Consider the following 15,214-nt stretch of genomic DNA (forward strand, 5'->3'; position numbering starts at 1 on the left):
CCGGGCTACGACATCTTCACACACCCCCGGTGTCTACGCCCCGAGCTACGATGGGGGACATTTGGGAAAAAATAAAAATAAAATAAATAAAAGGCCTTTGCCGGCGGCCTTTTCTTGGGGCCGCCGGCAAAGGGTTATTTTTTTTTCCTTCCCGGTTCAATTCGAAGGGGGGACATTTGGGGAAAAAAATGGCCTTTGCCGGCCGCCTTTTCTTGGGGCCGCCGGCAAAGGGTTATTTCTTTTTTTTTTTAAATTCGTGCGCACGCATCCAAATTTGAACGGATTGTCGCGGGAAAAACGAATCTCTTTGCCGGCGGCTTTTTTGTGTTGGCCGCCGGCAAAGATATTTTTTTTCTCCAACCGCCGGCCGTTTCGCCCGCCGGTAACCTCGCACGCGGGCCCACTTGCAGGGTCTCTTTGCTGGCGGGGTTACTTTGCCGACGGCTTTTCGGAAAATTTGCCGGCGGCCGACCCTATGCCGTGGGCTTTTTATCCGGCCCACGGCATAGGGCCTCTTTGCCGGCGGCCCGATAGAAAGCCGCCGGCAAAAGGACTTGCCGCCGGCAATGACGGTTTTCTGTAGTGCTTCGTGAGGCGATTTGGGGCTGGCTAGATTTGGAAAGTGGAATAGGCGCTCTGTTGTGTCTCTTTTTTCATCAAAATCCACAAATATGAACGGGTGGAATGGGTAGTCCGCTGGAGACGATCTTTTAGACACAAATAATGCACGCATGCATTGCATCGTGATAGTACAGTGTACGTCCTTCCAACTATTATTTTTGAGCGATCATGCATGCAGCCAGCCCACGTGGCATCTTCAGGACCTCACGATCGATCCATCCAACGACACAACACAGCAGCAACAGCAGTTTGGATCCGCAAGGATCGATCAGCGACTCTGCAACCTCTCTCCAGCCCATGCATACATGCAAAGGTTTCGATCAGCAGTGAGCGGGTCAGGCTTTTGCATGTGCACTGTTGGACTGAATTTTACCCAGTACTACCCACACAAATTCGTTGACCAGAAGCTCACTTTAGCTATATGGAGTATACTGCTACTCTTATTACAAGATGAAACCCAGAAATTTTACCCGAGCTGAGTGGAATTAATATCCATCGCGCGCTTAAATGCCAGATTCCAGATCTCACCCTCCTTCCATTTGGCATGATTAATGTGCATGCAAGAGCTAGCCAACGCTGTACTGTAGACTGTATATAGTACCACACACTGTGGAAGTGGCACTCAAACATTGTGCTACGGTCTATCCGCACAGTGCGGCCTCCGGGCGATTAGTTGAAGCCAATTTATTTCCCTGGATCGATCCAATTTGTACTAGTACTGGCTATAGCTTCAGCTAGCTTGCTTGCAGCTGCTGCTCGATGGATGGATGGATGGATCGATTGATCTACGGCCACCCGGTCACAATCAAGCACAATCATACTGTTCATCGACGCAGATCGAGCAAAGGAGAGGAGAGGAGACCACACAGGGGTACATGTGCATTGTGCAATGCAGCAGTGATGAGAGTTTAAGGGCAGTGCATGGTAGTACATGCAATTGGACAAAGCTATAGCTAGCTAGCTGATGACTACTCCAGCTCTCTGCCTAGCTAGCTTCTTCGATCTCCTCCGTGCATGGATTGGATGCAGCAATGGCTTCGTGCATATGTATGGTTCGATGGGGTATAGTACTAGATAGTAGGAGCTAGAGCTAGCGTGTATAGTTGTATAGAGGAAAAGAACATGGAAGTTAACTCATTGTAACTTGTGAGCATGTACAAGGATCAAGTAATTTGGCAGTTGGAAGAACTTCAGATGCAGACTTGTACGTGCCGTATACAAGAAGAAGCATGGACGAAAGGAGTCAGGCAGAGAGAGGGAAAAAGGCCATTCGGTTCCGGAGAACGCTATTCAAAATCTGGGTACATATGAGATCATTTTAAAAAAAAACTTATCGAAGAATTTTGGGAATTTTGAAAAAAAATTGGTAACATAATATGACCGTTCATTATGTGCTATGAAAAAAATCACAAATAATCCAGGTACGAAACAAAATTACGTGCATGGCTCATTTTGTGCCATGACTTGTACTTATAGCCTTTTATACCATGACTTATTTTTCAATTCTTGCACAACTCACAAATGATCATTTTTTACCAAAATTTGCAGGCACAAAATTTCTTTCTAATACCATATGAACAAGTTTCATCATGCTCGATCCACCTCTTCCCCGTAGATTCGCCTCTTCCGGCTCCCTCGTCATATACTTTCTGCTCACACTCGCCCTCCTACTCTATCCAATGGATTGGCACTGCCACCGTCGACCTGCCTTGTTGGCCTGTCTACCGTCTATCCACCGTATGTTGCTTGCTCTCAATTTGTCGCCATCAGCGGTCCGACACTTATTTCCGGACGGCCACCTTACTAACCCCGGACGGTCCAAGAGGAGGAGGCCACCGGTGAAAGCGGTCGTTAGAGCATCTCCACTAGCCTCCCTAAAGGCCCCCCAAATGGGTTATGGGGGTGCCGCCGCCAAAAAACCGACCCAGCCCCCCCCCCCCCCCCCCCCGCGGTAAAACCAAAAAGTAGCCGGCGTGACGAATCAATTAGCCGGCGGCGCACTTCACTCCGCACCCTACTCACAGGGGGCTAGCGGGGGCGCCAGATGAAGCTAAAAGGCATCGCGGGACACCTCTGTCGGTGAGACAAACCAAATTTAGAGGCGGACGTTTGGGGGGTGCGGCTGGGTGCCGGCTACACCCCAAACGAATTGCTTGCGTTGGCGCTTCTCATATGGCCATGCGTTGGACGATTTGTGTGTGTCTATGGGGGGGGGGGGGGGGGGGGGACGTCAAGTGGAGATGCTCTTAGTTTTCCATTTCGTTGTCCCTCCTTTCTCCCTCTCTTTTTTTTGTCTAGAACCTTAAATTCATGGTGATTATACTGACAAAACAAAGAGCACAAATTAAGTCATAACGGTATGCAAACTGTCTCATTCCGATTTTACAGTAGCTAAGGGGCGAACGTTATATTTGACAGAGCGTTTAATTTTACCAGAGCTCATTAACATGTACTCCAAAACGGCCCCTTCCTACAAGCTAGAGCATCCCCATGCTACAATCTTGCCGATGAATTGGCCCTGTCTCACACCATTGCCAATGCAAAAAGAAACAAGCAGGAAAAGATAAATTACATTTGACTCTTGGATATAGTTTTGCACAAAGAACTCGGCCCTTTCTCCAAAGTGGTCATAGCTAGAGACCAGAGAGAGATTTCAATTTAGAGAGAGAAAGAGGGGTGTGGACCATTATATTTTTTAGGTGTCCCAACAACAGGAGCAACATGGTCCTGCTCTCCACACTGTAGCCTGCATGCATGGGGGTGGGCAGATGGGCACATTACATGAGCAAATTTTACTGTACAAAGCTAGGCCCCAAGCTATCATTTTCTTGATCTCCATAACTTCCCTAAGTGGAAATGCATGCTTGCAGCTACCCAGAGAACAAATATTCCAATTCTTGTTTGGTATCTTATCTATCTTCTGCATCACAAATTCAGCGTGTCCAGCAGCTAGTGGTACAGATGCTTTGTTTACTGGCTTTTATCTCAGATTTGGCAACTCATGTAGTTTGATAACTAAATTACTACATCCAGGTCTCTACAAGCGGTCGTTTTACACATTGACCGATTTAACATCTAAAAAAAATTAACTATCAATTCTTAGTTTATTTACAGATATTTAGATTAGATACATGAACATCATATATATAAATTTATCTCAAAACATGCTTCATATATTTTTTGCCGAATTTGTAAATATACTATTAAAATTTGTATTTCGTAGAAAAAACTGTAAGTCGACGTCCAAAATGAAGGTCGGTGCGAATAAATTAAAAAATCTAATAAAAGGTAAAGTGCTTATTAAATAATATTTACTAGCAATTTATCAACTGGTCTGTTTTGTGAAAATTTAGGGTAATGATATAACCTTTCTCGTGTACTTAATATATCATCATACACTCAACAACAAAATTCAGTTCATTTTCGGTCAAAAAAAACAAAATTCAGTTCATAAACTAAATTAAACAGAAGAAAAATACCATTCAATAGTTCTCAAATACATACACAAGAAAAGGACTAGATTCATCGTGACATATTACTTGTCACAATCAACACATGCTTCTTGGGCCTGCCCCAAAGTCTTTGTAGTGCCTGCCTGGTCCTGGCATCTTGGTGTACACAAACTGCTTCTGCACTGTGGTACCACCCAATAAAAAAAGAAGAAGAATATATAAATATGACTAAAATTGCTCGCTACACACATACATATAGTACCAGCTATCTGACTATCCCAATCATCTCAGGACTAAGGATTAATTTGATGTGCAATATGCCATAATCAACCACAAGCTAGAACCAGATCACGGTTAACTATTAACTAATTATCTCCATTGTGTACCCTAATTCACTTATCTACTTGGAAGTTCACATTGAAGCCAATATAAGTTTGGAACCAAAATTTGCAAACTTACAAAACTTCTTTCATAAAATGCCTATAAGTCGCATACTTACAGAAATACTGAATTCCTCAAAATTAGCAGCGGCACGTAAAGTGGCTACCCGGTGTTCTTGACACATGGCAGGCACACTAGGAAATTCTACATATGTTATGAGGTGCCACAGATCACACACACACACACGCCGACCATGATTTTTCAGAGGGTTTCCATAATTACAGTTATTATTAAAAACTTAAGAACATATTATTGTTGAGATATGAGCATGCCATTGTTTACTCAACATAGGGGGACTGCACCTAAAGAGGCTTTTCTTCTGTCCTAAGGTTTTTCATTTCGTTGAAGGGTCGGTTGTATATGACACTAGTACTACTACGTAGCAAAGGTAGGACACAGACATGTGTACAGTGTGGATGGAGAGGGGTGCCGTTCGGTTAAGTCGTTTTCCAAGTGGAATCCAATAATCCAAAGCCCAATTCCTAGCATATATGTGTAGATCGATCGTGCGTGCTTCCGGGATCGATGCCAAGATGCGTCCTGCCATCGGCATCCATCCATCCATCCATCCATCGCCATGTGCAACTTGGGATTGGACGATGGGAACAGCCGGCCGGCGTACGTCGAGAGAGCGAGCATTTTCATCGGCTTTTTCGGCGCCGTTTGGTCCTCTTGCGCTTTTGTTGTTTCCAGACATATATGTCACGTGTGTGTGTGTTTACCGACCAATTAATCTCAATTAAAAGGAACCCTGTATAACATCTGAGCCTAGACGCCCTGACACGGTAATTCAAGTTGCCCAGTGGTTGCAAAAGAATGATTATTGAAATATTAGATTTTGAGACGATTTACACATTAGTCTCTTTCATTTTTGTGTATGTAAAATTGCAATGTCAAAAGCATAAGGTTTGGTCTCCACCCCTTAAATATTTTGTTTTGCTATTTTTTAGACGACCGAGAAAAAAACTATCTCTAAGTCGATATTAAGAATCATTCCATCTGATCACGGAAGATTCAAGCATGCAAATAGGCTTTGAATATTCACTAATAATCACTCCCTTGCCGTTTTCGTTCAAAAAATAAATTTTATGGAAATTTACGTGCACACCGAAGACATGAACTTGTGTAAATTAAAGAAACAAGTTTTCCACGCTTCAAGTATTTACTGTACATTATATGTTAAGTTTCACGCACACCAACTAGCACAAACGACTCAACAAGCTAGCCTCAAGATAACATAACATGCATGGGGATATGTCAAATAATCTCGAGTTATCACAAATGTAAACAGTTTTGATCTGATCTTGACTTAAACTTGTGTCGGCAAGGGAGATATAAACTAGGTAGCTTTACATGCATGCAGCGCAGTGCAGGACAATGACATGCATATATCTCCGTCCTGCTAGCTTGCATTATGGGGCCGGTCAGTGTCCTGCTTTCGTGTGAACGTGCACGCACAGTCGCGGAATTTTGCAGATGCAGCGGCTTCGTGGTCCGTGCATCCATGCGAATAGTTCCCTAGATTTGCATTTTTAATGATTTGTTATTCCGGTGGTAATTAAATAATTAATTAATCTGCAGGGAAGAAGCATTTTAAATAAATTATCCCCACTCCGCTGTATATTTGATGGCGAATTTATTTTCTTTTCTTCAGTTTTTACAGTAGTACTACTGCAACGTAACTGTTGTATGGTGCTTTAAAAGTACGAAATTAAGCTTTGTTTAAATTTAGCTTTCTAGTTAGACTATTTTTCAGGCCGACGAAGCGATGACCAGTATATACGTGTCTCTCTGACTGCATGTGCTTTGAGCAATAAACATATCGCCCACACCAGCTCACGCACACGTACGTTGGTTTGACCACACTAATTATTAACCAGCTGATTAATTAACTGAAAGAGAAGAAAATGATAATGTTATTAAAAATAAATACAGTATGTAATGATGGTGTATAAACATTGGTCAAAAAGGCAGTATCCTGGGGGATCTATATGAAATGAAGAAAGCCCACTCACTCACTAGCTGACCACGACCTCACACATGCATAAGAAGAGAATTGATAACCTTTTTCTTCGTCTCAACACGTTTCGATTCCATTAGCAGCTGACCATTGGCCATCTTGCCGCTGGTTAATTATTTCTACACATTCACGTTTGTTCTCTCTCTCTTTTGTGAGCTGTTGTCACGTGCGTGAAAACACCGGTCACGTGATTACTAGCACATCGTCTTAACTTGGTCGAAGACTAAATCTGTCGGCATAGGTTAATTAAGAGTCAAATTCGTCTTAACTGTTCCCAAACTAAACTCAACCCATAAATAGACTTTTTTTATAAAAAAACTTGCAGTAATGAACCTTTTCAACTCCTTGTTTAGTTGAATAAATTACACGGGTTTGTTTGTTTTGCAGCGGTTAAAAACTTTACCGGAAGGCGGAAGCGTGGCATGTTGCCATCGAGGAAAAAGTTGGTTTTTAAAGTGCATAGAGGAGAGAAGGGAGCAGCAGCACCACTCGTGGGGTTAAAACCCCAAGAACTGCATAGGAGCAGCGGCACAAGGCCAGCAGAAGCTTGCAGCAAGAAGAAGGAGCAAGTAGCACTCAGAAGAAGGAAGTGCACTTCTTTCTCTCTCACTCGAACTACTATTACGAGCAAAGCAGCAGGAAGCTATAAGCAAGAAGAAGCGGTAGCGGCAGCAGCATCTTGCTCCCCTCCGGCGCCAGGCGGCGGCGGCGGTCGGATCTGCCGTGGAGCGTCGGCCGAGTCCTCAGGAGCAGGGGAGCTCTCGTTTCGGAGCTCGTGGCGGCGGGATCTGAGTCTGAGGGCGCAGCGGCCGTTGTTAACAATCGAGAAGGCTCCTCTGCTCCAAGCGCGTTTCTTGCCTCCCGGAGCCGCAAAGGCGGCGCATTCCGCCGCCACAGTCGTTTCCTCCTGAAGACTGCAGCTCCCGCTTCCCGGAGACGAAGCTGGGGGTTCTTGGATCGAGGGGCTCGAAATTTTCGACTTCTTGGATCGAAAAAGATTGCGCCTTGAGGGCGCGGCGGAGCCAGGGCGAGAGGTTTGGCCGGTTTTGGGGAGGAGAAAGCGATGGCGATGCTGCTTGGAAGCGCTCGTGATTTCGTGTAGGAAAGAAGTGAAGCTTCCTTTTCGTTTTTCTGCTCACTTCCCTCTCAAGTTCTAGCTCGGTTGTTGAGTGGCTGGGGTGTAGTATGAAGCTCTCGCCGTCGGCCGGCGGCGGCCTGCCTGACCAGCCGGGGTCGCCTGAAGGTATAATACCTGACATTTCAGTTGACAGTTTGTACGGTATTTGGCTCATTAATACTCTCCTCTTCCATTGGCGGTCTAAGTTCGTAGATGCTTTGGTTTGCTTCCCTTGCTTTAAATCTGTGTGGTGTTGTGTTCCGAATCACTCCAATGTGCCGTGCAAGCTATCAATTTATTCTTCTTTTTTGTGACTTATGCTTCTTGACAACAAAATTGTTCTGTTACTGAAGTAAGAAAAATATTAGTACACATGACGGAGTAAGTTTTGATTCTTTAAGTCTGCTTGTTTACATGTTTATGAACAAATTAGCATTTATCCGTGCATATTTTGTTCCCAAGAGTAAATTAAACTGTAAGAGCTGCGTGATTGCAGTCCGACAGTATATAGATATATAATTTTACAAAGTGAGACACCAAAGTACAGCCTTCGAGGATCGAACTCTGGTGGGCTGCCAGCATACCTCGCTGGCTGACCACCCAAGCTATGCTTGGTTCTACAAAACAGTTTTGCTTGCAAGACGCAGGAATCATTTTCTGAACTTGGATATGTCTATTAGATGCTTCCTAGAGCTACTGATGTTAACTGAACTTTATTATTTGCTATGCCTTCTGCTCAGATGATTTTCCTTTTTCAGTAGCAGAAGAGCACAAGTGCCTAAATTCAGAGTTGTGGCATGCTTGCGCCGGGCCCCTTGTTTCGTTACCGGCGGTTGGTAGTCGGGTGTTGTATTTTCCTCAAGGTCACAGCGAGCAGGTTACTCTTCCAGTCTTCCTCTCAATACAAAGATTAAACTCAAATGTACCGTTCACAAAAAAGAGATTAAATTCAAATGCTGCATAATTTGTATAAGTATCAGTAAATCTTGCAAAATTCCTTTCATCCTTTTCTTTTTGTAAGCTTCCTCTTAAATTATCTATCTTGTGGCGTTTCTTTATCAGATCTTAAACAGTTCTGCCAGAACTTACAAAATAAATTTCTACCACAGGTATCCGCATCAACCAATAAGGAAATTGAGTCCCAGATCCCCAATTACCCTAACCTGCCTCCGCAGCTTATATGCCAACTACATAATGTGATCATGCACGTAAGTTTGGAGCGATATAGCGCATCTGTTTCAAGAACAAGTAATACCATTGTTAGCTTTTTTTTAGGGGAATACCATTTATTAGCTTTGCATCTCATAAAACTTTGTTGTTTTTCTTCCTCCAGGCTGATGCAGAGACTGATGAGGTCTGTGCACAGATGACGCTACAACCACTCAGCCCAGTAATACCGGATTTTCTAACTACTTCCACCAATCTGTACACTTCTTTTTGTACCTCACATACTTATATTGTATCTTGTTTTTCTTTGCAGCAGGAGCTCAAGGACCCATTTCTACCTGCTGAATTAGGCACTGCAAACAAACAACCAACAAATTATTTTTGCAAAACATTAACTGCAAGTGATACAAGTACACATGGTGGATTCTCTGTTCCCCGCCGAGCAGCAGAGAAGGTGTTTCCTCCGTTGGTATGTGTTGTTGATCAGCAATTGTGTGCATTATCGTTTGAACTGATAATATTACTTTTTCAGATTAACTGAACCGACTATTATTGGCAATAAATGTTCATTTGATAATTCTGTAGGATTTCACTCAGCAGCCTCCAGCACAGGAGTTGATGGCGAAAGACCTTCATGGCAATGAGTGGAAATTTCGTCATATCTTTCGAGGTTAGTTATTTCTAAGCTACTTTTGTTGCTTCTTATTTTTGTGATTTTTAGGAAGTGTATATTGCATACAGCCTGGATATACCCTCATTTCATGCAACCTTTCTCCATACAACACATGTAAGTTCCCAAAACCAGTATGATGTAAAAGAACTTACAAAATCAAATTGTTGGTGCAGGCCAACCAAAGCGGCATCTTCTGACCACAGGTTGGAGCGTCTTTATAAGTGCTAAGAGACTGGTTGCTGGAGACTCTGTCCTCTTTATCTGGTCTGTCTCCTCTTCCACAAAAAATAAAATATAATAAATCACAACAGACACTCAATACTCTCTTCCTCGAGCTTATTTTTTCCCCAGCAGAGTTTTCCTGATAATATTCGTCCGTGTCTTTGGTTGAGCAGGAATGATAACAATCAGCTTCTTCTGGGAATTCGTCGAGCAAACAGGCCACAAACAGTCATGCCATCATCAGTGTTATCTAGTGACAGCATGCACATCGGGCTTCTCGCTGCAGCTGCTCATGCTGCATCGACAAATAGCCGGTTCACTATTTTCTATAACCCAAGGTAGAACAACTCCTTGCATATATCTTACATTTCCTCTCACATACTCAGCATTTTTCCCACCTGTTCTGCAGAGCAAGCCCTTCAGAGTTTGTCATACCACTGGCTAAATATGTAAAAGCTGTGTACCATACCCGTATATCTGTGGGCATGCGTTTCCGTATGCTTTTCGAGACAGAAGAATCCAGCGTTAGGCGGTATGTCAAACCCGTGTTTATCTATTATGATTTTGTTTCCTGGTCATCACAGTTTACTCTTTCCTTCTCTTGATTCATTTACCCAAAGTATAGAATGTAGATAAGTCATTTGATGCCTTCTATATCAGGTTCCTTGTTGGTTTTCTGATCTGTTGTAATGAGCTACATGTTTTCAGTATTGCATGATATAAACGGTCTAAATTGCTATGCACTCTTGCAGATATATGGGAACAATTACAGGAATAAGTGACCTTGATCCTGCTCGTTGGCCGAACTCGCACTGGCGTTCTGTAAAGGTAGATCTTGAAACAATAATTATCTGTTTGTCTACATACCTCTCCGATTCCACACTTTTTTACGTGCATACTGGTACAGTATCCAGTTGATGGTATTATTATATTCTAGAGATTTTCTCCCATGTGCTTCAAAATTGAGCATGCGATCTTTTTCCTTAATAATGCAGGTTGGATGGGATGAGTCAACTGCTGGAGAGAGGCAGCCGAGGGTGTCTCTTTGGGAGATTGAGCCTCTGACAACTATACCGATGTATTCATCTCCTTTTCCTATGAGACTGAAGCGGCCGTGGCCAACAGGATTACCTTCCTTATATGGTACAAATGACAGTTGTAACCTTATTCAATACCTTCAAGCCATATCAGTCGACAATGATGATTAATTCAGTCCTTGATGCATTGTTCTAATAGTAAACATGATCTTACCTGTGAGGGTTTTTTCAGGTGGAAAGGAAGATGACTTGACCTCTTCTCTTATGTGGCTCCGGGATGGTGCAAACCCAGGTTTCCAGTCATTCAATTTTGGTGGACTTGGTATGAATCCTTGGATGCAGCCAAGGTTGGATACTTCCCTACTTGGTCTGCAACCTGACATGTACCAAGCAATATCAGCAGCAGCTTTACAGAACCCGGCGAAGCAAGTATCACCTGCAGTACTGCAGTTCCAGCAGCCCCAGAACATTGCTGGTCGATCTCTTGTATCGAGTCAGATTCTGCAGCAAGTACAGCCTCAGTTTCAGCAGATGCACCACCAAAACATCAATGACAACACAATTCAAGGCCATAATCAGTCTGAGTACCTCCAGCAACAGCTTCAACGCTGCCAATCATTCAACGGTCAGAAACCGCAGGAGCAGCAACAACAAGAATCACACCAGCAGCAACAGTCACAGCACCAACACATGCAAGAACAGAATCACTCCCCCAACTTTCAGTCCGTACCAAATGCATTGTCGGTTTTCTCTCAGCTTTCTCCCAGCACTCAGTCTCCACCTTCCATAATGCAGACAGTTTCAGCGTTCTCACAGCAGCAAAATTTCCAAGACACAGATATTAACTCCCTTTCTCCATTGAATATCTCGTCCATGCATGACGTGTTGCGACCATTTCCTTCAGAAGCAGGTTCGAACCTCCAAGATGTGCCAAGAACCACCCCTGTACCTGTCTCTGACCCGTGGTCGTCTAAGCGGGTTGTGATGGAGTCTGTGATCCCTTCTCGATCTCATGTTACAGTGTCGCACATAGAACAGTTGGATTCAGCTCCTTCTAATATACCTCAAAGCTCTTCATTGGCACCATTGCCTGGAAGAGAGAGTGTGGTGGATCAAGATGAGAATTCTGACCATCAAAACCACCTATTGTTTGGTGTTAATATAGACTCTCAGTCACTTTTGATGCAAGATGACATTCCAGGCCTTCAGAATGAGAATGATTGCATTGCAAGCCTTCAGGATGACAATGGTTCAAACACGATACCATATTCCACCTGCAATTTCCTGAGCCCTTCTCAAAATAATTTCCCCTTGAATGAAGCACTAACTAGTTCAGGCTGCTTAGATGGATCAGGATATGTTCCATTTTCAGAAAATCCTGATCAAGTAAATCGACCACCTGCCACTTTCGTGAAGGTGAGTGAAATTGCCTTGTCCATCTTATGCACCATTAATCAACTTTACTTCTTTTCGTATTATTTTCCATGAAGCACTTTGAATTGACATACCTTGTCCTAAAGGTTTACAAGTCTGGAGCTGTTGGAAGATTGCTCGATATCACTAGATTTAGCAGCTATCATGAACTACGAAGTGAGCTAGGGCACCTATTTGGCCTTGAGGGCCAGTTAGAAGACCCTGTGAGATCAGGCTGGCAGCTTGTATTTGTTGACCGAGAGAATGATGTCCTTCTAGTTGGCGATGATCCATGGCAGTAAGTTCTAGCCAATAAGTTCCTGAAAAATATTTTTTTCACTGTTCATTTTCACCCTTACAAATATGGATCTTGTAATCTGCAGGGAATTTGTGAACAGCGTGTCCTGCATAAAGATACTATCGCCACAGGAGGTACAACAGATGGGCAAGCAGGGCATCGAGCTCTTGAGCTCGGCTCCTGCAAGGAGGCTCGGCAATGGTTGTGATAACTACGTTAGCAGGCAGGAATCGAGGAACCTAAGCACTGGGATCGCGGCGGTGGGCTCTGTTGAGTTCTGAAGATTGAGAGCTCATGGCCCTCGGTTTTAGGCTGGTCTGTTCTGTATGTTTCTGCAAGCTCCTCCCTAGTTTTGTGAACTGAAACCAAAGCACATAGATCAAGCGTGGCTCAAAGCTATCCGCGATTTGATTATTATGTCATATGATATGGATTTAGTAGTAACTCCTGCATTTCGGTAACACAGGCTGACACTTCGTTCTGCAGAATACCAGCGCTGTTCGTGTAGGTAGGGCCTCTAATTAATATTAGACTCCTTCACCCTTGTTGCTTAGTTCCACACATGCTTGTTTCGGTCAATATTCTGTATACTGATGATGTTTTGGTTCCACAATGTTGCTATGGACAATGGCGATGAACGCTAATCCATTACGCAATGGCCAAACTTTCTACATTGTGAGTACAATCATGTGGCGACGAATTGCATGAATTCTGTTAAAGAGGGCAGTGGCCAGTGAGCTAATCCTGCTAAGATCCACTTGCAAATTTATTCTACTTCTGATATCTACAAGCAACTTCTTTAGGAATGTTGTTACTGGACTTATTCCAGGAATGCTGGCTCTTCTCAGTAAAAGTACTAGTCTGCTATGGTCCTGGAAAGCTGATATATAGATAGATCCAAGAGGGAAGCCACCTGAAGCTTTAATACCTGTGTAATTTTGGCACTGCTTCTTGGAGACAATGGCCTGCAAAGACATGGGGTGACCTGCCTTCCCATGTGCCTTTTGGGTCCCCATATGATTGACCATTTTGAGTGCCCATCCATTGAATTGAATTGAACTAATGGCTGGTAAAGATGGTTCCCCTTTCCTGTATGTCTGTGTGGTCTACCTGGAGGGCGAATGTGATGCCCTGATGCCTGCTTATGATCCAAGTGCCGCACTGGCAGTTGCACCTTTTGCAAGCGCCTTCTGGCCCTGCCAACGTGTTCCAATTTGGTTTGCTTTGACAAATTTAAAGTGGATTGGGAATTGCGCGCAGCACACCACCACCTACTCTTTCTGAAGATATTTTGTCCTCGTCAGTTTCTACTGCGATTCCTCCCATCTCTTTCGGATCTTCAGTTGGGACCCGGATTTGGATCCCAGATCTCGTCGTTTCGCAATATTGACTGGCTTTTTCGCGATGGGGAAATCGAAGGTGGAGCGTTTGCCCCACACATTTTTTTTTTGAGTGCTTTCCTCCTCCCTGATATTTTGTCGACAGTGGTAGTGTGTCAAAATTGTGAGCTTCTCTACATTCTTCTTGGCCATGTGCTAAGGCCAATAATTAAACCTGTGCTTGGTTCTTCTCCTGCCGTTGTAAGGATGTACTGGTTTAAGGAAGCATATAACCTCCGTTGCTTTCTGTAGATGTTGGGTGCTTGAATAGTGCTTTCTTTCTGTTGCAGATGCATACGAGGAGTGTGGTGGAATAGTTCGGTTTTGTCTCCTTGAGATGTACAGGGCCTCTGCCTCCAGGAACACTTTAGCATAACTGAGGGTCTGAGGCCGGAGGTCAGAAGCCTAGACCATTCCCAAAAAGTACTGGACAAAGCACAGCTTCCATTATATCAACCAAAGCATCAACCCATCACTAAAAATAATATAGCAAATTTCACGGAACCACATTTTTTGTGGCAGTGCACCACACAGTTGTTGCTAACAGTCTCACAAAACCACAGTTGTTGCTAACAGTTTCACAAAACCACACAGTTATTGCTAACAGTCTCACAAAACCACAACTCTTGGGGCAGTGAGTCTCAAAAAACTCTAATCTCGATGATTAGGCGGCTTGATGGTGTTTCTGACGACTCGGGCCTAAGACCACTGTCACAGAAAGTATGGTTCTGTGAAATTTCCTCAAAATAATATTACACCGCCACTTGTGCCGTTAGAGAAATTTGACGTTGGCGTCTCTGTACCTCCAACCATTTCGGAGTTAGGTAAAGATTGTTGAAAGCAACCGTGAAGTAGCCAATCGAATCCAAAAGACGTCCAATGGCGTACCAGCAGTATGGCTTGCTCCGGCGGCCGCCACACCTAAAATCTGGCCAATGCGTTGCAGTGGTGGATCCAAATTTGTGAGACAGTTTTACCCAATATATATTATAACCAGCTATTTTTTTACTCCAAATATTACTCGCCAACAGTAAATATGCTAATATTAAAAAAGCATACATTAATTTGATCGCCTGATAGCCGAGAGACAATGATGACGAGAGATTGCGGCTGGGATGCGTGTCCTGATCCCCGTTGATCGCTAGGCGCTAGCTAAGCTAGGGCCGGCAGAGGCAGTTCCGTCACTTCCGCCTCCGCGGCTGATCGATCGATCGTCTGATCGATGTGTGTTCCCTGAATCCTTGTTCGCGGCTGATCAGTCAATCGATTGATAAGACAAGGCCCAATGCAGCACTTGGAGCCGGCCGGGCCTAACAAGGAGATGGGCTGACAGCCTTATTTTCTTTTTTCTTTTTTAGGCTCAGGATATTAGAT

The 15,214-nt window shown here is 43.8% G+C and overlaps 1 protein-coding gene across 2 annotated transcripts; it reads left to right on the forward strand.

Moving 5' to 3' along the window:
• Positions 1–7,011: 7,011 nt before the first annotated feature.
• On the forward strand, positions 7,012–13,180 carry LOC100829021 (auxin response factor 6). 2 transcript variants are annotated; one of them, XM_010235559.3, is made up of 14 exons: positions 7,012–7,777; positions 8,410–8,528; positions 8,761–8,859; positions 8,985–9,041; positions 9,135–9,287; positions 9,404–9,488; positions 9,665–9,755; positions 9,887–10,051; positions 10,123–10,245; positions 10,466–10,541; positions 10,709–10,856; positions 10,983–12,166; positions 12,271–12,461; positions 12,547–13,180. In XM_010235559.3, the coding sequence occupies exons 1-14, from the start codon at positions 7,720–7,722 to the stop codon at positions 12,740–12,742; spliced, it is 2,745 nt and encodes a 914-aa protein (XP_010233861.1). In that variant the 5' UTR covers positions 7,012–7,719; the 3' UTR covers positions 12,743–13,180. The 2 variants fall into 2 exon arrangements, with proteins under 2 accessions (XP_010233861.1, XP_003575362.1); XM_003575314.4 differs by having other exon boundaries at positions 7,013–7,777; positions 9,132–9,287.
• Positions 13,181–15,214: the final 2,034 nt, after the last annotated feature.

The sequence above is a fragment of the Brachypodium distachyon genome, chromosome 3 (genome assembly GCF_000005505.3).
Source record: "Brachypodium distachyon strain Bd21 chromosome 3, Brachypodium_distachyon_v3.0, whole genome shotgun sequence".
Taxonomy (NCBI): Eukaryota; Viridiplantae; Streptophyta; class Magnoliopsida; order Poales; family Poaceae; genus Brachypodium; species Brachypodium distachyon.

Excerpts from the sequence above, each read along its gene's own strand:
- LOC100829021 (XM_003575314.4), top strand. The coding sequence starts at position 7,720 with ATGAAGCTCTCGCCGTCGGCCGGCGGCGGCCTGCCTGACCAGCCGGGG. Across the intron at positions 10,542-10,708 it reads CGCACTGGCGTTCTGTAAAG|GTTGGATGGGATGAGTCAAC; the intron begins GTAGATCTTGAA and ends TTAATAATGCAG. Across the intron at positions 12,167-12,270 it reads CACCTGCCACTTTCGTGAAG|GTTTACAAGTCTGGAGCTGT; the intron begins GTGAGTGAAATT and ends CTTGTCCTAAAG.